The following is a 27,153-nucleotide window of genomic DNA, read 5'->3' on the forward strand; positions in this document are numbered from 1 at the left end:
TACACTCCAGTTGAAATGACTTCTTTTGTGAAAAATGTTTTTACACAAGTCCCAGTGTATGATATTGACCTTAGAATTCATAAAGATGGATCAATTTATAACCCGGTGGATAGTTTTGTAGGAGATTTGATACCGCTCATGGAATTTACAGGTTGGGAAAAATTAACTCTTATCTCTGTAACAAATATCGAATTTCCATATTTGGAATATTACAGAAAAACGGCTGAAGCTTTGCAAAGAATGAATATTTGCATTGAACTTTATGAATTCGATTTCGACACTGAAGTGATTAGGGAGACAGAATTCATTGAAAAATTGTCATACATCAACCAGGAACAAACATTGGTCTTATTTTTTGGAAATGAGAAACACCAAACTAAATTCCTAAGGCAGATTATTATTCAATTCGGCAAAGTGCCATTTTTCTATATACTTAACTCTGCATCATTCTGGATGGGGAATATTGAAGTGGAAGAGAAAATAATACCTCCAGATCATTTAATCATGTTTTTGGAGGTTTATAACAAAGTTCTTTCTGATTATAAATACCATCAATCAGCGATTGCGCGTCTTCAAAGGAGTGGTAACTTTCCAACAGCAAGATATAATGTTTTATCCAGTTATCTCCGAACAGGTGCTGCAGAAAATACACATATTTATTTCTTTCAAGCTCTTAGAATGGGTATGCGGGATATATACAATTGGTTGAAACTGAACATTCTGAATAGAAGTAAGAAAGATAAAGTCCAAAAATTCACGAAGTATTTTTTGATCCTAAAGGGTGAGAAAATGAACTTAGAAATTAGACGTTCTATCTTCTTCTCTATTGGAATAGATGGGAAATTGAATAATGACCAACTACCTAAGTTTGAGAAATTTTTCGATACAAGAAGAAATAACTCACTTTGTGCGAAACCAATTTGTCAGCCTGGTTATCATTTGATTTATGGAAATGCTAGTGTCAACAGTTTCTCTTGGAAATGTGTATTGTGTCCGGAAAATACACATAAACCTTTGTCCGGTAATGGAAGATGTCAGAAATGTATCGGACGATTAAACATTGATAACGGAAGGCGTACAATGTGCATAGACCCTTATCAAATTTGGTACATTGATTTGTCAGTTTCAGAATTTGTTTTATTAATTGCTCTGAGTTTGGTTGGGATAATTTTGACTCTTTCCACTTTGGTTGTGTTTGTAATCAAGCGGAAGACACCAGTCGTTTCAGTTTCCGATTATCACGTTTCTCTGGTGCACATGTCCATAATATCCCTCTTGTTTGTGACAATATCATCCACTTTTATTGAAAAACCAAATTTCCATAAATGCTCTTTGAGATTAACTTCAATCAGCCTGCTTTATGTTATAAGCATATCCATTGTTTTCATCAAATCACAAAAACTCCTCCAAGCTTTTTTGAGCAAAGTTCGTCTTACAAATGTAGAAGTTCAACGTTCGAAAATTATCCAAGGTTTTATAATCGGAATTATTTTGTTAACAGTAAATATCCTATTTGCTATCACTGTTTATCAGCAACCAATAACAAAAACCGAAACGTTAGATTCAAAAACATTGATAAGCTATCATTACTGTAACAATTCTTTCCATGGTAATGTTTTGATTGCTGCAGCAATGGTTATCCAACTAATGTGTTCTATCCAAGCGTTCAGAGGGAGAAATTTACCCAGTGTTATGAATGATGGTATCGTTTTATTATATGTTACATTCACTGTCACCATATGTTTTGGTGTCAGTTTCGTGATCGTTTATTCGCAACCACCACAGATGAAGGAACTTTTCCAATGTATTGCTGTCACCATAAACAATTTGGTGATTATTTTTTTGATGTACACACAGAAAGCACTCCGCATGTTATTCTTTCCAGAAAAGAACACAAGAGAATATTTCCAAAGGGAGAGAATGCGAGAAAGAAGTGAGGATGTTAACAAAGCAATGGAGATGAAGTGAAGTCAAAAAGGAGTTATTAAAGCGTTAGCGTGTCTCAAACACATAATGTTTTTAAAAGTCGCAAAAAAAGAGAACTCTCTATAGTAATAAAACCAAGACACTTATATTTAAATATATTCAAATATTCACCAATTTTTTAAATATTTTTCAAGCGGCAACCCAGTGGGCCCCCAGTGGGGAAATATAAGTCGCAGGCACGTCGTTGATACGTCACAAATTACGTCGGCAGTACTTCGACTGTAAGTGGTGAAGTGAAATGGCGTAACGACGTAGAAAGGTTACTCAGAACTACGTAGATGATTAACGTCGTAAACACGTTGTAAGGTTGTAATGCCTCCAACCTATTTACGTAATTTTTTTCAGTTACCACATTATCTTTGATTCGTTTTTTTTTCAGTTTTCAAATTTTTATCTTCGGTGTCCGAAAATTAAAACTTGTCCGAAAATTATAACCTGTCCGAGAGTTCTAACATCACCTCACTGTTTTTTAACTACAATCCTTACTTATAACATTCACTCTTAAAAGCAATTTCATTGCGCTAGCTTTTCACCTTTTAACCATACTATAACACACGTATTTTTTCTTTGTGGTTCAAAAGAATTAGGACACGCATGCGTAGTTGTATGTATGTATGTAATAGTTTATTTCATGTTGACGAAAAGGTAGCAAAAAAGGCTACTAAAAGACAACACTACTTTGCAATTTAAAAAGAGCTATAATATTTTGTTATGTTGGCAGCCCATCGTCGCTGCTACTGAGAATAGATATTGACGATTTCTAAGAAATTTTGATTTAGGGTTCCCGGACAATTCCTCCCTGGTGAATTCCCCCGGTGAATTCCCCCCAGTAAATCCCCCCTGGTGAATCCCCCTGGAAAGTTCCCACCCGGTGAATTTCCCCCTGATGAGCTAAAAAATCATGTAAATTTAAAAAGAGAACTTTAAAAAATAGAGTGAAAAGAATTTGAAATTGATACTTTTGATGCTTTTTACAATAAGCTATAGATTGAAAAGAGAGGAAGACATTGGCCGTGTCCACATAAATCGACGTGTCCGCCCTCTATTCTGTCTATTTCCTATCAGTATGTCGAACATGTACGAAAGGACAAATGACGAGCTTCCACGCACAAACAACAATGTTGAAGAATGGCACCGTAGATTTCGCTTCCAGTTTCTTCATGTCACCCCACCCTTTGGAAGTTCATCGATTTTTAAAGGACGAAGAAAATATGGTTCGAGTCGAGATCGTTCAGCAACTTGTTGGTCATGCCCCACAAGCTCAGCCACGTAGAAATCGGGATTGCAACCAGCGTATTATGACCATTGTTGAGGATTACCCAAATCGTGAAACAGTGCCATATTTGAGAGCTATTGCCCAGACCAATTGTCCGGACACGTGATTTAGATAGAGTGAACAAATTATAAAAAAGTCTCTCTAAGGGTTAGGGTATTTTTAAAAAATCAAGAAAATTTTTCAAAAAAGCCAACCTCGTTGCCGTGTATTCCAGGCTTTATTTCCGTTACTGATTGACGCCAGAGAATATTGTCTAGCGCTATAATTCAGTAAGCATCAAATCAAAAAGCTGATAATACGGCGGCAGGAAACGAGGTTGCAAAAAAGTCTCTCCAAGGGTCAGCTTTTCAGCAAAAATCAGTCTCTCTAAGGGTCTGTTTTTGGAGGCTCCATCTGCACATACCCCTTATCCACCAACCCTATAGTACCCCCCGGGCTTTAGGCTGCTGGCATCCACTAACGGATTCGTGCTCCTCATAGAGCTCCTTGTAGAGGTCTGCGATTCAGACTACCCGGGCTTATTTTCCGCCGGCTACTCTAAGGTCCCGAATAGTAGGGGGGTCTGAATAAAAGGGGGGGGGGGGGGTCCGAAATTTTGCAAAATATAATAAACGGGGGGGGGGTTCTGAAATATTTAGAAGTTTCCTTTTACCTACTTCTAAATTCGAACGTTCGAAATGGATTAAGCCTGATTTACACTTCAACTCAAAAACAAAAAACTAGAAAATTAATAAACGGGGGGGGGTCCTAATAAGAACGGGGGGGGGGGTCCGGAAAATTTTCGAAAATTAATAAGCGGGGGGACGTCTATTCGGGACCTTAGAGTAGCTTTCCACTCTCTCTCAGGTTTTTGGTTAGTTCGCCAGTACGCCCAGTCTCCGCCCAAATTCCTCCAGCCGCCCTCCAAAATTTCCGGATATATTTCGGATTTTTTCCCGATTTTGATTTGGCTTTGGGCTATGATCAGAAAATCAAATCAAATCAGTCATGGAAAAGTAAAAGTGATTTGTTCAAGTTTGTCATTTCTGACTAATTCAGGTAAATGTTTCAGTTAAGATCCTGTTGTTCTATCAATTTAGGCCGCATTTTATTAGTTACCAGTGCTAAGTTACTGCATTTTATAATGGTTTTTGGACTTATTATAAATTATATTATAAACCAGGTTTGTCAAACTTTGTCAATCAAACTTTATTCATCACCATGCCACAAATTACAACCAAATGCATTCAAAAGCATTTTATAAGTACATAATTTAATAATTTAATGAAGTAATTTGCAATTTAATACATCACATATGTTGCTCTCACAATTTTTTGAGGAAGAACAAAAAAGGAAAAAGCAAGCCCTAATATTTTTTCTCTTGTGCGGCCTTTGGGGGGAAAACGAAAGTGGTCAATATTCTTCGAAGGAAGAACTTGCCAAAAAAACCCTTAAACAAAAAGATGTATTTTGAGGTTGAGAATGGACCATACAGTCAGGGATTATACCCTAAAAAAGAGAATACTGTACCCAAGTTAGGGGATTACTGTACTGGGAAACATTTTCATAATCTGAAGGAACGCAGGAAAAAATTCCCCTAGCAGAAGGCATTTTGTAATTTTCAAAAGCATGCTGCAAAAGCAAAAAATGTCACATAATTGGCAATCATAATTTCCAAAATTTCCAAAAAGAAAAAATGTCTTCATGCCAGGATATTGCTTGACAAAATTTTCAATTGAGGCAAAAATAAAAAAATGTAGCTTTTCTGGAAACCAACCGGGTGAAAAAATAATAATTTTCTGATCTGGCCGCTGACTATGGGTTCATCTATATAGTTCATTATAAAAAAATCAAGTTGGAGCATTTAAGCTATAAAAGTAGTTTGGTTAGATATTCCCACTTTGATCAAGAATTGTTTGTTAGTTAGTAGTTGATACATTAGTATATTCAGGGCTTACTTCATACTGTTTGTACATAAAAGTTATTGTTAAAGTTCTATTTCAATGATCTTATATATTACTTAACCCTTTCCGGACGCATGATTTCACAGCTATATGACGCGAACAAAAATTTGATTTTTGACTGGCTTCACTAAAATTGCAATTGAAAGTGATTGATAAAAGATATCACGATAAGTAATACCTCATTTTTTTCACATGTAATAGGGGTTTTGAAATACCAAAAAAAAAATTTCAAATATGGCTGACACCTTGTCACGTGACCGAAAAATCGGCAGATTTTTTTTCGGAAAGGCAAAATTTTTGACTTTGAATAAAGAAATAGAGTAAAAGGCATTTGCTTTACGCCTTGAACTTTGAATATGATTTAGAGAATTGAATTACTGACCGGGTAAAAAAAATTTCATGTCATAAGCTTTCCAAGAATCTGAGTAAAGTGATTTTTTGTCCAAAATTTTGAGCAATTTTTCCCTTACAGATTTAGCCTGAGTAAATTTACAACAAACATTGAAAATTTATAATTCTAGTTGTAAACAAGATATCGAAAATCGGTTTTTTGCAGGTTACGGGAAATTTATCTCAAAATCATTATTCAAAACCATGTCATTGTATTTTGACGTGAAAACTGTTAAAATCTTTTACAAAGCTATGGGCCACCCGGTGGCCCGTGCGTCATATAGGAACACGATTCATGGGCCACCCGGTTACCCGTGCGTCCGGAAAGGGTTAAGTCATCAAAAAAATCAAATAAAAATTTTTTTTCTGGCCGGCTGCATCAAAGCTTTTTTCCTTCACCCGCATTCCGGAAACACTACATTTTTTTATTTATTTTTGCCTGACAGCAAAACTTTTCTACATTTTTTAAATGCATGTGGAAGAAAATGTCAAGTTAACGACAAACATTTTTCACATTTTAAACGCACGGGGAAGAAAATGTCCAAGTTCACAGCAAAAATTCACAACGAAAGGTTTTCCACGTTTTAAGCGCACATGGAGGAAAATGTCCAAATTCACAACCAAAGGTTTTCCACGTTTAAAATGCACGTGGAAGAAAATGTCCAAATTCACAGCAAAAGTTTTCCACGTTTAAAAAAACGCACGTGCAAGAAAATGTCCAAATTCACAACCAAAAGTTTTCCACGTTACATTTTTAAAACATCAATCATCAATCAGTAAATTTTACTCTGGGTTTAAATTTTTACATTAAAGCTAACCAAATATCCAACCACAACCATTTCCTTGGGTGCTGCATCTACCCTCTGCCCATCATAAAAAAGTGAGTTCAAACAGGTTCAAACTTTTTTGATGTCGCAAGCATTTATTTTTTCAAATATAGCATGGTCAGTATTATCCACAAATATTCAGTCAACTGCCTTGTTAGAATTTGTGTAAATATACGGGCAAAATTGAACTTAGTTTGTTGTGAAAGTTGATAAAATATCAACCGGATAAAATATCCTGTTTTTTTTCAAGAAGAGATAGCATCAATCTCTCATGCCAAACCAAACGAAATATCAAATTCAGGAAGGAATAATAAGAAAACTTCATCATCAACCATTTCTTGTAACAATCACACAAAAATCATGATCCAACTCAACTCATTAACAACCGTACTCATTAAAGCATAAAAACCAAAGAAAAATAGCGAAAGAGCGGTAGCAACCAGTTGTTTATTTTTGCTGCCATCTTTGTTTTGACTGTTAAAAGGCAGTATGGTCCAATCAAGAATACGCTTCCGAACCGAGCGACATTTCCCGATCGAGAAGGATACTTATATTTTCCCGCGAAGTATCTCGAAGAAATGACGTATTCATCGTCGTATGAAAAACATCCTACTGTTTTTCACGCCGGAGCTCGATTTAAAAAGAGATTTGGAAAAAATCCATTACGTAATGCTTCCAACAGACAGTCGGGTACAGGCGATAATTCTCCATATTGGGACTTAAGACAGTTGCACACGACGACGAAAGTCTGAATGGAAACAAGGCTGAAAAAGGGTAAAAACCAATTTATCACTCCGCATATCCGCTTTTGCCAAAAGAATCGCACTTGCTGGCTGCGCTCGCTCGTGCATAATGACTGATTGAAAAAAGTTATTTTTTATTTTTCATCAGTTAGTACCACTACACTACATAACGCTTATAAGCATATGAAGGCTCAGATTTGCAGATTTCCTAAGCATAACATAAGCATATACGCTAGCCTGAAATATTTTTCAAGTAGCCAATCTCTTTCTATTCAAAAAGGTTTGCAAGTGGTCAAGTAAAAAAATACATTCCTCGGCTAGCCACATTCCACTGCTCAAAAATTTAAATGCTTCTTGAATTGAATATTAACAAAATTTTAAAGATTTTACTAAGAAATTTGGTTGGGTGATTCAAAAGCATAATAATTCTTAAGCATATAATAAGCATATGTCTGGATGCTTTGAAAGCTTAAGCATACTCAAGCCTGACCAAGGGGCATACACTTGCTTATAAAAAAAAAACATGTAAAAGATAATCAGAGCACTGTAATTTAAAAATAAAAATTAAAAGTATTTCAAAAAATTGCCCTGTCAGGTAGGTCCAATAATTCTTTAATAAAAAGCTGTTTTATTTTTCAGAATAATAAAAAAATTTTATAATAATGGCTCCAAAAGAAATATATACAGTGAAAGAAGGATGGGTGTTAAAGAGAGGTTTGTACCGTCTCCAGGCTATTTTGTGATTTTTGAGTATTTGAGTAAACTTATTTTGTGTCCCTGCACTTGAATTGTAGCACACTTTCAGATCGACCAGAATCAGCCAAGAAATTCTATGGCCTGATTCAACCTTTAAAATTGGACAAGTCTGGCTTGGATCAGACAAGTCATGTCTGGATCAACAAATAATAGCCAGGCTCAGAAGCTTTCACAATCTTCAGATCATAGTGGTTATTGGAGCATAGTACAAGGCTCTTAAGTTGGTTTTTCTGTTTTAGAGGCTTTTGAAAGATAGCTTTTTTATTTTGAAGTCAAGAATTCCTAGACCTTTTTAAGCCCTGGTCTAAAGCTTTTGTGCTATAAATTTAGAAATGAAAAGTAACCTTTTTTATTAATATTTTACAATGTGTGATTATTTCGTAAGCATTGTTGCTATAATTACCCTTATTTTTGCAATGAAATTGGATATAGTTGCTAAAAAGTGAAAACAAACCAATTTTAATTATTTCGCAGGTGAATTCATCAAAAATTGGAGACCAAGATATTTCATTTTGAGAAGCAATGGTTCATTTGTGGGCTTCAAAGAAAAACCCAAGAATGATGTTAGTTTGGACCCACTCAATCATTTTTCTGTTGAAAGTAAGGATTGTTTTTGAAAAATCTTTTTAGATGAAAATATTCAAAGAGAAAAATTTGTTAAGTCTAGCTTGATTGCTATGAACCCATCAAAAGAACAATGAACTTTTCCAATCTTTTATCCAAACGAATCTTCACTTTCTAACGTTTTTCAACATCTCATTTTCTCTTTTTTTATTACACAGGTAAGAGTGAAAAAATATAAGACATTTCAATTTGTTTAGAATTGGGCTATAATTTGAATCCTAAAAAATTCTTCTAACAACATTTCTGGGTTTTAAAGTAGATTTACTTTTTAACTAGGCATCAAAATATCAGCCTTTTTGGTAGAAAAGCACTATAAAAGTGTCCTTTTTGACCACCACCGGACACTGCTTTTCTAAAATATGGCCTGAATATTACGACCCTTCTTTTTCAGGATGTCAGATAATGAAAGCAAACAAACCAAGAGCTAATACGTTCATAATAAGGTAAAAAAAGTGCTTTAGCTTGGCCAGGGAAGAGTGTTTTGCTTAATCTATCTATCTTATGTCTTTTTTTAATCATTCCTAATAATGCAGTCCTCATTTCTAGGAGATTTCAGTTGTATGAGAAGGTGTCTGCATGTCTGCCATTTCAAATTTTTCAAATTTTTGCGTATAGAGCTTATTGAGTAGATTTTCAATATTATGGTTTATTCTTCATCTGGGATAAGATTTATTTTAAAAAGTTTTTTTTTTCATATATATAAGGGATAAGTTCTGAATTAAAGTTTTTACAGTTAGAAATTTCATAGTAAACCTTCGAATTTTTTTAACTAGATTCTCTTAGTTTTGTTTTGACAGGGTTTTCCGAGAATTGCTTCAAAAAAAATCAATTTCAATATTGAATTTAAACTCTTTACTTAGAAATCTCTTGCACCTGCCTACAAGCAAGGTGTCACAAAATTAATGAATAACTCTTTGATTTTTCTCCATTTAATTGTAGAGTAAAAAAAATTGAAAAAAATTAGAGTTCAATTAACTCAATGAAAAAAGGGGATTTAAATGGCACTTTTTTGTTCCATCACAATCGTTCTTTATCTTTAATTTTAAATTCCCATTTAAAATAAGGTAATAATCTCTGTATCCATTTACTTTATAAATATATTTTTGGACCTACCCCGGTGGAGGTCCTATAACTGTGTTTGTTCTTCTGTTACCAACTTTTCTCAGGATTGAATCATAGTAATCTTTTGATTTTTGGTACAAAGGTGCAAAATGGTGGTGGCCAAAATGTGACGGAGCCGGAGAAATTTTTTGGGCAAATTTGGGCCAAAAGACGGCTAAAAAACGGCTAAAAAACAGGTTTTTTGGACTTTGTGAAAAATTAGATCATTAATTTTTTCTGATTTTTTGCATGAAAGTAGGGTACCATCATAGGTAAAAGATGGCTCAAGTAGATTTTTGCAAAAAAATTTTGTTGGCTCAAAAAACGCATGTTTATCTATAAGAATCACTATTAATAAGCATACATCAATGTTCTTAGTCAAATTACTCAATTTTTTTAAGAGATGTTTTTTTTGCTCACAAGGGCTTAATTTTGAAGAATATGTGTGTTTAGACATGAAATTTTGGTTGCTTGGCGTGTTTTTATAGAAAAACTGGCCAAATTCGATATTTTTTTATAAGCACATTATCAATTACTTAGGTATTAGCTTTTCTCGAGATTGGCTCTTTCATTCTCTATGATTTTTTGCACAAAGATGCATAATTATAAACCCTCGAATGTGACGGAGCCCAATTTTCGAAAAAAAATATTTTTGGGCAAATTTGGGCCAAAAAGCGGCTAAAAAATGGGTTTTTTTTTTATTTTTTGCATGAAAGTAGGTTAATAATGGCTCAAGCAGATTTTCGTAAAAAAAGAATTTTTTAGCTCAAAAAACGCATGTTTATCTATAAGAATCACTATTAATAAGGATACATCAATGTTCTTAGCCAAATTACTCAATTTTTTGATGAGATAGATGTTTTATTTTTGCTCACGAAGTCTTGAATATGAAAGAATATTTCAAGGGCATAAAATTTTGGTTTCTAAACGTTTTTTTTATAGGAAACAAACGACTAATTTTAATTGATCGTCACTATTTGTGTCCTGAATGATTGTTTAACGGTCATGCTCACGTAGATATCAATTATATGTGTTAAATGCATAACCAGGTAGGTCCATAAAAGTATCACTTGTTATTTTATATTTTTAGATGCTTCCAATTGACCACTTTGGTAGAGCGAACATTTGCTGTCGATTCTTCTGCTGACCGGTGAGCCTTTTTGAAACCAGTTTTTATATATTGAAGTAGTGTTAAAATGAAGCTTGCCTATCTTTCAAAAAGCTCACTGGATTATACTTGACTCGAAATGGTCTTAATGACTCTGCAAAGTACCAAATGCTCATTGTAGCCATGTGTTACTAATTCTCTTTTATAACCAAATAAAACTAGTCTCCATCTCAAGATTCTTTTGCCAAATTTATATTTGGTCTGTATAATAGTGTAAGATAATATATATGGAAATTACATTTTATACTTGATCATAGAGCTGATTGATTTAATATAATTGTATGATTTTCTAATAGTCAAACAATCTGTAAATTTATTTTAGTGAGGAATGGATAGTAGCCATCGAGAAATTATCTGCAGCACTACAAAATGAAGAAAAACCGGCCTCTGCATCTTCCATCCCAGCTGGCGAAAAGAAGGTCTTTACATTTAAGTCATTCCATTGGGTTTTTCCATAAAAAAACCGTGTACCCCTTGTTGAAGATGTCCATTTTCGTTCCAAGGGGGTAAGGTTTGATATGTGGCGGAATTCCATAGGGAGATACAAATATAGGGGGTATAAACCTTCAAAACTTGCTTCAAGGGGGGTGTTACAGCATTTCCAGCCACAGAGGGATGTGGACCTCCTCAATAGGGGGTATACAGTTTTTTTCTGGAAAAACCCACTTCAAAAGATTCACCTTCTTTGTTGTTATAAAACCAAATGTTAGTTGTTGGACTCTAGATATAGTTCAATTCAATGAGATACACCACAAATAATTCGAATTAAAATTACCTAAAACTGTTTTGTTATTTTTTCATTTTTTATTTTGCAGACCTTAGAAGATTTTGAAATGTTGAAAGTCCTTGGAAAAGGAACTTTTGGAAAGGTAAACCAACTCAATTTCTATAAATGTTTAATCTTAAAAATTTAATTATCTTGAGGTCGGATATTAGTTATTAATGTAACAGTAAGTAGAAAAAAATTAGGTTTTGTACACCTTACCATATGTAAAAAGCATTGAGTTTAAAGTTTCAAAAGGGACTAGAGATGAATCTTTAACCTTTCTCAAGCAAGAAAAAGTGAAGCCTTAAGATTTGCACCGCTTTAGAATGATAGGCTGAATATAGCGGAATGTAATAACTTAAAAACTTAAAGTGCCATATCTTTCGAAATCTGGCGATAAATTTTACTTTCAATCTGGCATTTGTGTGAAAAAAAACGCGGGTCGCACGTTTTCAATGGGAAATAAGTGACATCATTTCTCTTCAAAGAGTTTTGGTGCTTTAAAGTCAATGGTGAAAAGGCCAACAATCTCACCCTTTGTGATAACAGGGTTGATTTTATTTTATTACGATTTCATTTGTCATAATTTTTTTTCAATTGTAGGTCATGCTTGGTAAAGAAAAAACAAGTGGTAGTGTTTATGCCATCAAACTTCTACGCAAAGATGTCATTCTTGCTAAGGTTTGTAGTCCCTCTGCTCCAGACAATAACAAGCCTTGAACAAACATTATGCAGGAGCTTAAATGTCATCTTTTCATAAGTAAAGATTCATAAAAGAGGAAATATTTAAAACAAAACTTACCACATAGACTGGAGCATAGTTTTTAGAGGGGTTTTTCTGTAATGAAATCTTATTCCCCCTTTTTTACAAAGAATTTGTATCAAATGAAACTTGCTCAATGCACCACCAAAGAGTACAAAATTTATATAGTCACAAGCAACAAATTTCAGTATTTTTATCGACATGATGCACTTTTGTGTTTGGTGGTACATTATTTTTACAGACTGTGACCAGTTATATATAATTTAATTGACCCATTCCCATTCACCCCAGTTTTTTAGGCAAATTTTGGTACTCTATAAGGCCCCCTGAAAATTTAACACCCCTATTGAAAAATAGTAAGTAAGTGGTACTATGAGAGTAACTAATGAAGTAGTTTAAATTTATATCAAAACTTTTAAACTAAGATAATTTCAACTAATTATGGGGGGACAATCCTACAAAAGATTTCTGATGTTAATCTTTTTTGGTAAATTACAGCGAAGGTAAATTTAATCTAAATGAATTTTAGGTTTTATTTTGAGAACCGAAAAACCCAACAGTTCTCATCAAAACATCTTTCTTTGGTAGTCAAATCTACTTTTCTTCAAATTTAATTTCGTTGATCCAAGATTTACTAATTATTTTTTCTATTTTTTTAGGACGAAGTTGAACACACATTAACGGAGAACAGAGTATTGCAAAGTGCAAAACATCCCTTTTTAACTGTGAGTAATCGTATACACGTGCTTAATTTAAGAGCAAAGCAGTCTTTCTTAAAATTTTATTACATACCAGATAATTATCAAGAAAAGTTATCTTTCAATCCATCAAACAAAACTAAAAATGAGTACATAACTCAGAGCTTCATGTTTCCACATTTATCAAATGTACAACAATAAATGACTGTAAAATTGAATATTGACGTTAAAAAGCTAGAAAAAATGTAGAAAAAAGTGAGTGGTTGGCGTAATAAAATTTATGATAGGTGTGCTAAAAATGTCATAAAAACGCGTTTAAAAACAATAAAGTGAATACTTAGGCTATTAAAATATATTTTTTTATTCATTATGTTTTGTCCCGTGGGACACATTTAAAGTTTTTTTAAACAAAATTGTTGCTATGGCGACATTTCGAAATCAATTCAGACTGTTTGTTTACAAGGTGAAGCTTCTCTGTAAGACAAAGGTTGTATCGCTTTGACCCATTAACATATAGCCGGCCGACCAAGTTAGAGGCGGGTTGATGTCTTTGAGTTGTAAATCCCATACATGATTTGGCAGTTCGGTGGACGTTTTCTTTTCTTCGTATTTGAAGGTATGAGTGTGGCACAGTACATACCAGATACAAAGATACTACTTTAATGGGATTAATTTTAGTGGATGATTCTAATGTGAGATAATATTTTCACGATTTCGTGCTATTTTTGCTATTTTTCTGCCAAACTATGTCATGTTGAATTGAATATTGCATTATTAGCTCTTCTTTGATGGTGGTAAACATGTTAAAAGTGGCTTTTTTAATTCAAAAAAATTTTGCGTATAAGACCTTTTCAAATTTCCATTAGGACTTTTCGCAACAAATTCCGCGAAATCCGCAAAATTCAATCCCCGCGAAAATTAATTCCATTAAAGCAAGTCAAGTAAAGCTCTAAACAATTAACATTACACTTTTTGTGTCTTTCTTGTGTCTTTCAACATTAATAATTATTTTTTCATCTAATTGTAATGTTATATTCTGGTTTTAGGAATTGAAATTTTCTTTCCAAACGGAAGATCGTCTGATATTTGTGATGGAATACGTCAATGGTGGTGAGGTATGTACTCTTGCTTTGGTTGGTGGTTTATCTAAAGGGAAAATTCATACGGTTGTTTGTCATGTCTTACTTTTAGAGTTTCAGTAGTTGGGGGCGTACGGGAGTAGCTTGGGGGCGTACGTAAGTAGCTTGGGGGCGTACGTAAGTAGCTTGGGGGCGTACGTAAGTAGCTTGGGGGCGTACGTAAGTAGCTTGGGGGCGTACGGGAGTCGCTCAAGAACAAAATACTGATCACCGTCAACACCACCCATAACAAAAATGGCAAAAATCCTTATTTTGTAACTTTTGACACCGAAATACTGTCGTTTTTTCTTCAAATACCAAAACTCTGCTAAAAAAAAGGGCTAATAACGTCACACACGTTAAACCCGTACAACCCTCCTTAGTAACTCTGAAATATTTACCTTGCTGGTGAAGGTTTTAGGATTTGCTCAAATGCGAAGGATTTAGTAAAGAATATTGCGTTTTTATGTGTTTTGTTTTTATTTCGTTGCATTTCAAGGATAAGAAAATGGGGCGAGTACGAAGTACTTTTCTATTTGAGAACTTTTCTGGGACCATGGTATTAATTGGATTTTATAAACATTCCTTTTTTAAGCTTTTCTTCCATTTATCGAAAGACAAAGTATTTTCCGAAACACGTTCAAGATTCTATGGAGCGGAAATCACATTAGCATTGAAATATCTACACGAACAGAAAATTGTTTACAGGGATTTGAAGGTAGGTCACCAGTAAAGACACTGCCATTTCCTTTGTATCATCGTGAAATGTAAAGTTTTACACAGCCTCTTTATATCTATGTTTTTTATATAATTCTAAACCTTTCTAGTTAATTTTAGATATAAATTTAGATTTTCAAAATAAAGTTGATCATATTTACAGCAAAAATTACAGTAATTAAAATTTCAAAATTCATTTGAGATACTCTCTCATAATAAGATGGATTGGTCGAACCTAACAAGTAACAATGAAATGGAGAATCTGCATAACATAGGGCTTTTCCATAAAATTTCCATACAGGGGGTGGACGAACCTTTTCAAGTGAAAACAGATTTCTTGGAAAAGTGTAAAGAAAATCTGTGAAAGAACCCTTGGAAAAAATTCTTTTCATGTCTTTAAGTGAGGGTGGACGAACTAAAATCAGTCGTTTAGACCACCTGGAAATTGGTCTCAAATTTTCCCCTGGAAATGTTCGTCCACCCCCTGCGTTGTCATAAAATGGAATGGCCCATTACTTTAATCACAAATGCATTTTCATTTTTAGTTAGAGAATCTATTACTGGATGCAGAAGGTCACATAAAGATCACAGATTTTGGTTTATGTAAACAAGAAGTGTCGCATGCTGATACAACCAAGACCTTCTGTGGCACTCCTGAATACCTTGCACCTGAGGTTTGTCAATGTTTGCTTTCTGATTCAAAACCAAAGCATGTTTGATGTTTTTATATTGGTAGGGCCTTTAAGGAGCGATCGCCAAGTGGTCAAAGGCGTCAGCGTCTGAAACCAGGGATTCGCGGATCGAAACCCCGCTCCTTCCAATGTTCCGTTCAGTTCATAGATAGCCGACCCGGCTGACCGTGGGCTCCGTGAAAACCGTGAAAACCGTGGAAACAATTGACCGCCTAAAAGTCCTAGATTACTGGGCTATCCACGTAAAATATCGACTCTTTCTATCTATACTATCTTAAATAGCGGTCGAACATGGGCCATCTACTGACCAAATCGGTGGAATTGTATTAGGTTTTAATTAGGTTCGCTTTTAAAGCGTCCACTAATCTTTGTTTTGATTGCAATTTTTTGAATTATCTTGCCAACGGTATATAATAAGTTGGAATGGAAGCATTCGTTGGAAAATGGCAAGCGAAACAAAGATTATAGTGCATACTTATAGCGAATGGACTTTAGTTTCATTCGAGATTCTAGTCGGACATTGTGCACGAATCATTTTCTTTTGGTCCCTTTAAAACAATTAAAATAATTAAAATAATTGCGACATGCGATACTGTTCTATCATTAATATTCATCATCATTCATCATTGCTCGACCGCAGTCGAGACAATGGATTCCACTCGCTGGCGCCAGGAGTCGCGGTTGCGCATAGCAGTGCCCAGGTCGCTAAGATCAAGGCCTGTATCCCTGCTCACCACATCCGGAAAGGTAAGTTTTCTCGATCTCTGAGCCACACGTTTAGGTTTCCAAAGCAATAGGGAGGAAATAACCTCAGATGAGGCACGAAAACAATGACCAGCAAATTGAACGCGCTTGGCTTTAAGGAGGAGAGAGATTGGTTTCAAGGAACCGTATATGGTGCGTTTTGTTGGATGGTCACGCCAAGAGAGATTTTTAACCCTTCTCAGAAGTCTGGTATAGGTACCGTCTAGTTGCTTTTCAAACTTTTTGGTAAGGGACCAGGTTTCTGAACCATACATAAGAATTGGCTCAATAGTTGACTTGAAAATTTTGACTTTGAGACTAGAGTCGATGAAAGAAGATGACCAAATACTATGCAGCTTATTGCATGCACTCCAAGCTAAACCTTTGCGAATTTTAAAGTCTTTTTCAGAAGAAGAGATGTAAGAACCAAGATATTTGTAGTCTTCTACCTTTCGTAGGTTTGTACCAGATATTGTTCTCAACTTCCTTGGGTGAATATCTGGGGGTGTTTTTTTCATTTTTTGAAAATTTTGATTTTTGGGGCCTGGGGACGAGTTTTTCGCCAAAACGAGGCTAAAACTTTGGGGCAGCCTGGACACTTCAAAAAAGGTCGGATTTGGCTGAAATTTGGCACACTTGTTCCTTGGGTGAATATCTGGGGGTATTTTTTTCATTTTTTGAAAATTTTGATTTTTGGGGCCTGGGGACGAGTTTTTCGCCAAAACGAGGCTAAAACTTTGGGGCAGCCTGGACACTTCAAAAAAGGTCGGATTTGACTGAAATTTAGCACACTTGTTCCTTGGGTGAATATCTGGGGGTGTTTTTTCATTTTTTGAAAATTTGATTTTTGGGGCCTGGGGACGAGTTTTTCACCAAAACGAGGCTGGCAGCCTGGACACTTCAAAAAAGGTCGGATTTGGCTGAAATTTGGCACACTTGTTCCTTGGGTGAATATCTGGGGGTGTTTTTTCATTTTTTGAAAATTTTGATTTTTGGGGCCTGGGGACGAGTTTTTCACCAAAACGAGGCTGGCAGCCTGGACACTTCAAAAAAGGTCGGATTTGGCTGAAATTTGGCACACTTGTTCCTTGGGTGAATATCTGGGGGTGTTTTTTTCATTTTTTGAAAATTTTGATTTTTGGGGCCTGGGGACGAGTTTTTCACCAAAACGAGGCTGGCAGCTTGGAGACTTTAAAAACGGTCCGATTTGGCTGAAATTTGGCACACTTGTTCCTTGGGTGAATATCTGGGGGTGTTTTTTTCATCTCACAATTGTCAGACCCTTTGATCGGGATATTTTAAACTTGTCTGTGGATAGTGACTGTAAAGCTATGATGGTAGACTTTAAGAATAGGGATATATGTAAACATTTGTGAACCCAAGAAAACTTTAATATCTTGATAAATTTTAAAATCAATTTTCGTATATGATAAATTGTGGGAAATTAATTTTTCAGAGCAACGTGTGAACAAAAGCCACAAAAGGTTTGAGGAACTTTCTCCTAAGTTATTTATTTTGAAAGGCTCTTAGGACGAGGACACTATTCTAACGCACATAAAAAAATGAAAAAATTAAGATAAAAACACCCCCAGGTATTCACCCAAGGAACAAGTGTACCAAATTTCAGCCAAAACGGACAAAGTATATTTGCTACCTAATACTAAATATTTGAAATGTTACAATTGGGCCTTCTAATAACGGGAAAATCTGAAGTTGAGCCCAGTGCGGTGCGCACGTTCGACTATTTTAATATTGTCTGATAACTCGTTAACATTAAGAGTCAAATATTCGGTTTTGGACTCATTGAGGTATAGGCCTGTACAGTTTGCAGCAGATTCAAGAGCAATTAGAAGGTTTTGTGCATCCTCTAGGGTAGAGCTGATAAGTGCTATGTCGTCAGCAAAGTCTGTATCTGTTAAATGAACGGCAGGATTACGTGGACCAAGCCTACGTTGAAGAAGAAAACCGCAGCTAGATATTTTATCAACAGAAACGCGCATAAGGTACTCGACAACTAGAATAAAGAGAAAAGGTGCAAGGGTATCACCCTGGAGAATACCAGCTAAAATAGAAAAAGTTGAAGTCTCACCATCAGGTGTTTGTACGGAAGATTTTGTATTAGTGTACAGAAGTTTTATGGCATCAATGATCTTTTGAGGGATGCCGTAAAGAGAGAGAATATCAAACATTAAGTCGCGATCAACCGAATCAAAGGCTTTCTTGAAATCAACAAAAATCAAAATTGCTTCAAGATTGAAGTTTCTAGCTTCCTCTAAGATTCGTCGAAGAGCAAGAACTTGGCTTAAAGTAGAACGACCACTTCGAAAACCGTTTTGATTTTTACGAAGAATGGGTTCAACATGAAGCCGTATTCTATTTAGAAGAAGCTTATTATAGATTTTTGCTGCGATTGGGAGAAGAGAGATACCACGATAGTTTGTAGCAAGACCAAAGTCTCCCTTTTTTGGTACTGGAACAATGGTCGATTTTAACCAGTGTGTTGTACAAACTTTGTCTTCAAACGCAAGGTTGCAAAGCTTTAAAAGGATATCATGAAAATTTCTGTCCTTCCAGATAATAGGTGGTATGTTATCTGGACCGAGGGCCTTGCATGATTTTGTTGTGGAAAGGACCTTTGTCAACTCTTCCATGGAAAAAGAAAAAGTAGATATATCTAGAGGGGGAGAGATTTGCTCTCGTGGGAGAAAGTTATTTGTTGCTAACACCGGTTTTTTACCTAAAAGATTTTTGAAATGCTGTAACCAATTATCTAAGCGTTTTTTATCCGAGCCACCTTTCAGCTGGATGGACGGTTTTGAGTTATTGCCACTTAGTTTTTGTACTACTTTCCAAGCATCGCGATGAGAATTTTTGGAAAATTGCTCAGACATGTCCTTCAGCTGAGTATCAATAAAAGAAACTTGAGCCTCTAGGTAGGCCTCGTCAAGTTTAATCTTGGCAGAGTTAAGTTGCTCCTTGCGCCTCCGCGTTGGTGCTGCATTATACAAAGAGGAAGCTTTTGTTAGAATTTCTCTTGCTTTCTTGACTAAGGGACATTCTTTTGGGTCTGATTTAGCTCGTTTTTGTTTTCTTGGAATTTAATATTCAGTAAGCTTCCCAAAATCGTAAAGAATCGTAGTTAAGCAAAAATCTTGTTTGTGGTTCACTCACAAGAGGGATTCAAGTACAGAAGTGTAATGCACGTCCCCCTATCTTCTTCTACAAACTTAACCACTTTATAGAGTTTTTAAATTTCTGCAATCAACGCCAATAAGATTTGACATAAGGGAGAATTCCCTCAAAACTTTAAAACCGAAAGTGATTTTAAGTGCTATAAAGTACGGCTGGAAAGTAGAGTTTTGACATTAGACTTAAAGACTTACACGACCTTAAGATATCAGGATCAAAAGCTCAAAAATGTTCCAATAGGGCTGAGAATGTAGCCTGGAAGCTACTTAACCCCTCCCAAATCGAAAAGTCCAATGAAACAAAGTGAAGTACTGAAACTGCAATTCTCGCCCGAGCTTAATTTCCGAAAAACGTTAAAATGCCCAAAATTGCATATATATTTCGGCGCTAATCGAAGTTCGTCTAACATGTCCGACAAATCACACGTCCGATGTCCAATTTTACTAGAATTGTAATCGGAAATCGGATCAGATTGATTTACTTTATGTCCGATGATTGAAATATTTTTATTTCAAGCTCTGTGTTTTGTATTTAAGGTGTTAGAAGACAGTGATTATGGTCACGCAGTTGATTGGTGGGGATTTGGTGTTGTTCTGTACGAAATGTTGTGTGGTCGTCTACCTTTCTATAATCGCGAACACGACGTCCTTTTCGAACTCATCTTAACGGTAAGTTTTCAAACATAGACTGGACGATTTATTAGCCCTACGTAGATGCAACCCTATGTATGAGATATTTTGGGATTTTTTGTACCAATAAATAAGATGAAAATGTGCAGATTTTACTAATTCTATTTTATCAAACTCAAGTTTTTAAATAGTGTAACATACAAAGTAGGTTTACATGGTATAAATACTATCCATACATCATACAAGTTGATCCGACCTAAAGTTTGTAAAATAAATTTAAGACACAAAAGCTTCATTCATTTTTGGCCTCATTAACCCCTCACTAAGTGCCATCATCAGTAAAATGAAATTTTGCTATCCATACCTACATGTTTTAGAAATATTTTAGAAATATTCTCATTTTCATTCCAGGAACCAGTTCGATTTCCAACACGATTATCAGAGACGTCTAAAAGTATTTTGAACGGCCTTTTGGAGAAAGTACCCGATCAAAGGTATTTACTTGATTTTTTGCACCACTGTGTATAAAAATTGGTCTTCCAGCAGTAGCGTGGTGACAGGGGACAGTTGCTTCAGCGGTAGATTTAATGTCAAGGGGGAGAGATGCTGATTACACTAATTACTAATTTTGGCGCCCCTTCCTTTTTTACTCCTCAGAATTAGCAGTTTTCAGCCAGTTTTCAGCCAAAAAGGTTATTTATTTGAAGAAAGGTAGGAATATAATAACTGCTTGCTTGAACTGCAAGAAAAGCAAGTTGTCAAATACACGCCGTCTCGTCAAAAATGTTGAGTTGCCCTCAGAAATCGAATTTCAAAAAGATGTTTTTGTTTTTCTAATAGACTTGGTGGTGGTGTTCGCGATGCTGAGGAAGTCATGGGACACAGTTTCTTCGAATTAATCAACTGGAACGATATCCTTCATAAAAAGGTACAAAGTAACAAACTAAAAGCCACGTCCATTGTTTTCTTCTTTTTGCTTTACTTTTAACGAGAATGTGCTACAAAAATCCGAAATCTAAAACAAAAAAGACGAATAATGCAAATGGGATATTTTTTTAATTCAATTCATGATATGCATCATTGCATGTCTTCATTACATCACGGACCCAACGTCTGATTGGTTGCAAGTGACGTATTGCCTGATTTTACGTCACTTACAACCAATCAGCTGTTGGGTCTATGCTGTGATGTCGAAGACATTGCAGTGATGCATATCATGAATAGTCTTTATGACTGGATCGGGTTTAATTCATTTTCATCGAAGTATAAAATAAAACCTTTTGAAAAAGAGTGACCACCAAATCCTACTATAAAGTTTGTTGATATCAGGTGTGCATAAAAATCAAAAAGGTTATAACAAGGTTTTTGAAACAAAGAAAAGCCGTCAAACTCAACCTGTCGCAAATTGTCCAAAGTTTAACAATTTTCAAGCCCGGCAAAGAAGCTTTTCTTTCGATCATTTAATTGTTAACTTTTTGTGTGCCTTTCTTAGATTCCACCACCTTTCAAACCATCAATCTCGAGCAAAGAAGACGTTTCCAATTTCGATAAAGAATTCACTCAAGAAGAACCAAGACTTTCTCCCACAGAAGGAGGTATAAACCTTTTCTCTTTCAGAATAAGGGTACAGTCGTATAACCTTACGGAATGATGTGAATAGACAGGGGTACAGACGTAGGGTTTTAACCCAAAGGGTACTAACCTTGATTTTCAGAAAAATTTATTTTTGGTACAACCACCCCCTTTTTGTATCGCCTATTTAGAAGCTGGTTAACTAGAAAAATATAGGTACATAACCCTGGAAAAGGTCTTGTAATACCTAGAAATCAATTTTACCTGCTGACCAAAATGGAATCATTCTTTCTGATTTGCCAAAGCTGAGAAATCCTTACCAATTTTACCTACTGTACCAAAAACCAGAATTCAGTTTGAAATTCAAATTGAGAAATATACCCATCCCCAACATCTCCCCCACCACAAACCTTTTTGAAATTCAAAATTAGACATCGCCACCCAGCTATGTGTCAGTACCCTGACGATGTGCCTTTTACGATGTGCTTTTTAGAGTACCCTGGCCTCTGTAGAGCATACGACTCGAAAGAGTTTTGCGTGTGACGCGAGGCAATCTAGGCATAAAATGAAATTATATAACGTTTTTCTTTACTTATTTTGGGTTTTCAACAAATGTATGATATCGCATTTTCTTGGTTTCTCAGGTGCGTTCGGTCCTGATGGTCAAACGAAATTCCCAGAATTCTCATACGTCAACAAAGAATCGAAATGAATGATGGGATTGAATAGTTTGTACAAAAAAACGAGATAGAGAAGGTAACCATTTTTTGTAAGAATTAAGAAAAGGAAACTTTTTGATATGATTAATTAGATGCTTAGTAGTTTATTAACGATACTGCTGTTACCGTGACAACAGCAGTTTTGGTTACTGATCGTGTCGAGAGAGGCAACTTATTCTGCACAGCTACATTTAACAATATCAGCTGTTTTAGGCTTAATTTACTTCATGCAATTTCATACGATTTCACGGAGTTTACCTTAGTCTGGTTGTTAGGTTAAAGGTTTTGTTTTTAAATAAGAGTGATATCGTTTGCTTACTCATCAATTTTAATTCACAAACATTTTCACATTGAATTGGCATGGATGTGGAGCAAGATTGGTCAGAAAGAGGAAAGGGAAAACAACATTTTTTGCTTATATCAGCACTATATAACAATAGGACACTGTCCTGATATGAAATATGTGTCTGATATGAAACGGGAATACTTATATAAAAGTAAAACCTTTAAGTGTCTTCTAGAAAAAGGAACCATAAATGGACTAAACTTCCAAATTGCTTTCTAGAACTTTCGAAATTTTTACCTAAAACACGCTCTTCTCAAATGCAAAAGATCTTTACAAACCTCGCTTCCAAAGTACCGTTGCTAAGATACTTAAAAATTATTTGGCATAATGAAATTTGATATCGGTCTTTTGGGAAAACACATTACATGTGTAAATGTCGTTTATTTGAGAGTGAGGCTTGCAATGACTTTGAGATATCTCGATAATGGTGTATCGGTTTTCAACATTTATTATTAAAATCCTTCTCAAGACAACTTATTTTAATCCCACTCATTAATTATAGCCCGCCTATTATTATTATTTTATATTTTTGTTCCTTAATGTTTATTTTTTCATAAATGCTTTTCCACTAGTAGGCCATATATTTTGATAATTAGTATTTTTTTGCAATTTCAGTTTTTGTTACACAGATATTTTTTTTAATTTTTGTACTGTCTTTTTTGTTAAAATATTTCCGTAATTATTTTTTTGTAATTTAAACAATTTTAATACAATCTGTCTTTTATTATTGTTTTGTAAAAATATCTTCACCAACCAACTAAATATATCCTATGAGTAAATTTTTGGGAAAATTTCTTTCCATTGATTTCTTACTCGCTTACTCTCTTTTGTTATATTGCACCTCAAATTAAAGACGGATGGATGGATGGATTTGTCTCGTTTATTTCGTTCTTATAAATTTTTTCTTGGTGGAAAACTCTTCCTCCATCTCCCACTATAAAAGTTTTTTTTCATATTAAATGTCAGATTGATCTCAAATTCGAAAAAAGTTTGATAGGGCCTCCGATTTTTTGTTCGTTGGAAAGGAAGTTGTAAGCAACCACTTTTCAAGCTAAACATGGGATAAGCACCCGACCTTTCTAATATCAAGCCAACATATCCACAATTTCAAGTTCAAAGAAACTTACCTAATTTTGTCATGAACCAATTTGAATTTTTCTAAAAGTTAAACAATAGGCCTTTTGCTGTTTTAATAAATTACGTCACGGACATTACTTGCCTCGTATTCAAACAATTTCAATGGTTATTATGTCCCTTGCGAAAAAAATTATTTTTTTTATGAATAGAAAGTAGTTTTAATAAAATCTGCTGGTAGTTAATCACCATGGCAATGATTTCAAAACGAGGCTTTTTGCCACCGCAGCGAGCACAGCGAGCATAGGTGGCTTCATAGCTTCACAAGGTTGTGCAGATGGTAAAAAATTTCGCCGTCTTTCTTTTTTTTTTGTCGTACACGGCTAGCCCGTATTTATAGTATTCCGTACATTGGGGGATTATGGGGTGGGTGTTTGGCTGCGGGCGTACTACGGCCAATATTCTTAAGGTGGACTCACTCACAAAGATAAAAAACAGCGCTTTTCTTAATAATTAAAATACGCCAGTATAAGAAGTGTAACCAAGCCTTTGTAAACATTCATCGTGAGAATTTTTAATGGCTGCTTGATTGCACATGCTTTTGAAATTTGCTGTTGTTTTTATAAATTTTTATCATGTTTTCTGGTCTTTTGTAGAGTATTTAAAGAGGTTTATTATTCGTTTACTACTAAGTATTTTATGTTTGCGTAGTTAGTGAATGCACCAGGGATATGTTATAGCGGAGCTGGATGAAGGACGAGAATTCCTTAGCGGATTGCTTCTTTGTCTTTTCTATTGTAAACTGTTGATAATAGAAATCCATCTCTGTCCCCTTGAGTGTCCTGTTTTTATAAGAAAAAAGAAGCAGACAAAGTATTCATGCAATACGTTTGCACATATTTTGCTATGATGTTCCCGCTTTTCATCAAAATAATATTTGTAGAAGATACCCCAAAAGCTTCCTTGTAAATGAAATCTATTTTTATCAGCGTGTGTTATGAATTTGAGAAGCTTTCATGATTTCTCTTTAAAAATTTCGGATGTAAATATTTTGACAAATATTGTTTCAATTGACTTGAAATTTTTTCCATAATCAAACATACCGACTTGCTATCTGAAAATATTAGTTAGAAAGTGAGGCACCCCGCGGTGTAGCGCGGTATTTCAAATGAATATAATCTTAGAGAAGAAACTTCTTATAACTTTACTAATGAAAACAATGTTTTTAATTTTCTTAAATTGTCATTCACCAATGTTTTACAGACCCTCTTGATAATTAAAAGTTTTTTAATCGTGAACGATAAATGCAGCAGCAGAATCATTAGCTAAGAGGAAATCCAAATTTCACGAGTTTGAAATTAAAAAAGTTAAATTTCATATCAAACTTTAATGTCAGGGACATAGATAGAACAAGGCTTTTTTAAATGTGCGTTACAGCTATAACATATCCCTGAATGCACCAATAAATTGATAATGCTCAGTAAATAGTACAAAAAGAGTTAATTTTCCACAACAACTCATAGCCCTCTTCTTCACCGAAACTACAAACAGCACAGGTATGATCTTTTACGATCTTTTTTTCCTTTTTTCACCAGATAGTTAGTTATGTGTTAAATGTTAACCAGTTGTGACAAACAGTCAGTTTTAGCAAGTATTTCCACATATTTCCTAGCCTTGAAATCATGTCAATTGAAATTCAGCAATCATTTTTTGTAATCAAACTGACATCGACAGCTGTCGAACTATCCAACAAAATCAAACGGTAGCTGTTCGATTACCATGCCTGATTTGGTAAGAAAATATTTTGATTAGTTTGATTATATAAGTTTGATGGCAGTTTTTTATCTGATGAAGTTTGATTGGTTTTCAATCAATGTGTTTGGTTTAAGAAAAAGTTCCAGCTTTTCCTCCCCGATACCAGCCCAGACAATGTCAACCGAACCCTATCAAACCAATTTTCGTTATCGAACCATAAAATTTCATCGAACGAAATCGAACGGTTAGGTTAGGTGTTTGATTACCGAACCTGATCGAACAGTAATCGAACTTTACCAGAAAATCTTCAGTTTGATTAAAGTTATATCGCAGTTCGATCAAGTTCAATCAATGTTTTTGTAGCTCAAATGGTTCCAGTTATTGCCAGCGCAATAGCTCTAGCCTAAGTGATCCCTTACAATCATTGGATTAGCAGAAAAGAGTTGTTCATGTGCTCTGAGAATGATTTGTGAACGAAAACCGTAGATCAAACACATCAAACATCAATCGAACTAATCGAACCTTACCGGAATTTCTTGGTTCGATGACTGTTCGATTTGGTTCGGTAATCAAACAGTTCGATCATGTAGGTATAAAGAAACAGGAGAATTATGCTATTGTAACCATGCTCGCCCTACGATTAAAAAAATTACGAGGTATGCATGCTCATAATCTCATATATCGTGCATTTTTAATGAGCTCTTTTGTTGATAGGTGAAATCTTATTGGCTAACTTAAGTGTTGGAAATAAGATAGACGAGATTCATTGTTTCTGACATTGGTGTAAGAAAATATTTGGATTAAAAAAGGGCCTGTAAACTTTGCAATCCTTCATCAAATGACAAGATTTTTCGATCAACATTTTCTTCAAGGTGAACTCTATTGCTTAATACTTTCCTCCAAAATTCTCCAGCGACTTTTCGTCTACAAATTGAGTCTGAAATTGTGTGTGCTTATAAAGAACTTTTTATTTTCTGGCTGGAGAAAATATCTTTTCAAAACAAAATTTAATATAATGGATGACAAAATTGAACGCAAACTTATTTCGTGGAGCTAAATTCTATTTTATTCTCGTATATTAGAAGGCTAGAAATCTTCGATGCTGATAGTAAGAATGTTCAGAACAAACTTGAGTTCTACTAAAAAGTCGTATTTCATCGGGCGAGCCTAGAATTTCTTTTGATTTATTACATAAAAGAAATCAAAAGACTTTAACGACCAATTACCGACAAATTCATCTCCTGTCTTTCTTTATACCTCTATGGTTCGATTGACATCGCCCGGCCGATGGGATGATAGATATTTGCCTTCTCTTTAAGCTTTTTAGTGTGGGAGTCTGCTAATAGACGTTATTTAACATGATTTCTTCATGTAACCAAACCTATGCTTATATTTTATATATTATAATATATTTCATTTATTATTATTAGGTGGCACTTAGTGTAAGCTATATCTAGTTAAAATCATAAACCCAGTCATTTAATTGGTTTTGCATCCGTAACTTCAACTCACGCTGCTGAGAGTACATTCCAAAGAATTCCCCGTTAAAACGACTGA

The 27,153-nt window shown here is 34.9% G+C and overlaps 1 protein-coding gene across 1 annotated transcript; it reads left to right on the forward strand.

Annotated features, from left to right (window-relative positions):
- Positions 1-7,804: 7,804 nt before the first annotated feature.
- On the forward strand, positions 7,805-23,558 carry LOC136815601 (RAC-gamma serine/threonine-protein kinase-like). Its single transcript, XM_067072052.1, has 16 exons — positions 7,805-7,879; positions 8,396-8,521; positions 8,937-8,988; positions 10,737-10,796; positions 11,137-11,233; positions 11,630-11,683; positions 12,184-12,261; positions 13,003-13,068; positions 14,088-14,156; positions 14,755-14,877; positions 15,422-15,550; positions 20,038-20,169; positions 20,542-20,624; positions 20,971-21,058; positions 21,623-21,725; positions 22,347-23,558. Exons 1-16 carry the CDS (start codon positions 7,828-7,830, stop codon positions 22,412-22,414), a joined length of 1,380 nt encoding a protein of 459 aa, XP_066928153.1. The 5' UTR covers positions 7,805-7,827; the 3' UTR covers positions 22,415-23,558.
- The last annotated feature ends 3,595 nt before the right edge of the window (positions 23,559-27,153 follow it).

Source organism: Clytia hemisphaerica, unplaced genomic scaffold (assembly GCF_902728285.1).
Source record: "Clytia hemisphaerica strain Z4C2 unplaced genomic scaffold, Clytia hemisphaerica genome assembly, whole genome shotgun sequence".
In the NCBI taxonomy this organism is placed as follows: domain Eukaryota; kingdom Metazoa; phylum Cnidaria; class Hydrozoa; order Leptothecata; family Clytiidae; genus Clytia; species Clytia hemisphaerica.

Coding starts and splice junctions, on each gene's coding strand:
- LOC136815601 (XM_067072052.1), top strand. CDS start 7,828: ATGGCTCCAAAAGAAATATATACAGTGAAAGAAGGATGGGTGTTAAAG. Junction 10,797..11,136: donor GTCGATTCTTCTGCTGACCG/GTGAGCCTTTTT, acceptor AATTTATTTTAG/TGAGGAATGGATAGTAGCCA. Junction 14,878..15,421: donor TTGTTTACAGGGATTTGAAG/GTAGGTCACCAG, acceptor TTTCATTTTTAG/TTAGAGAATCTATTACTGGA.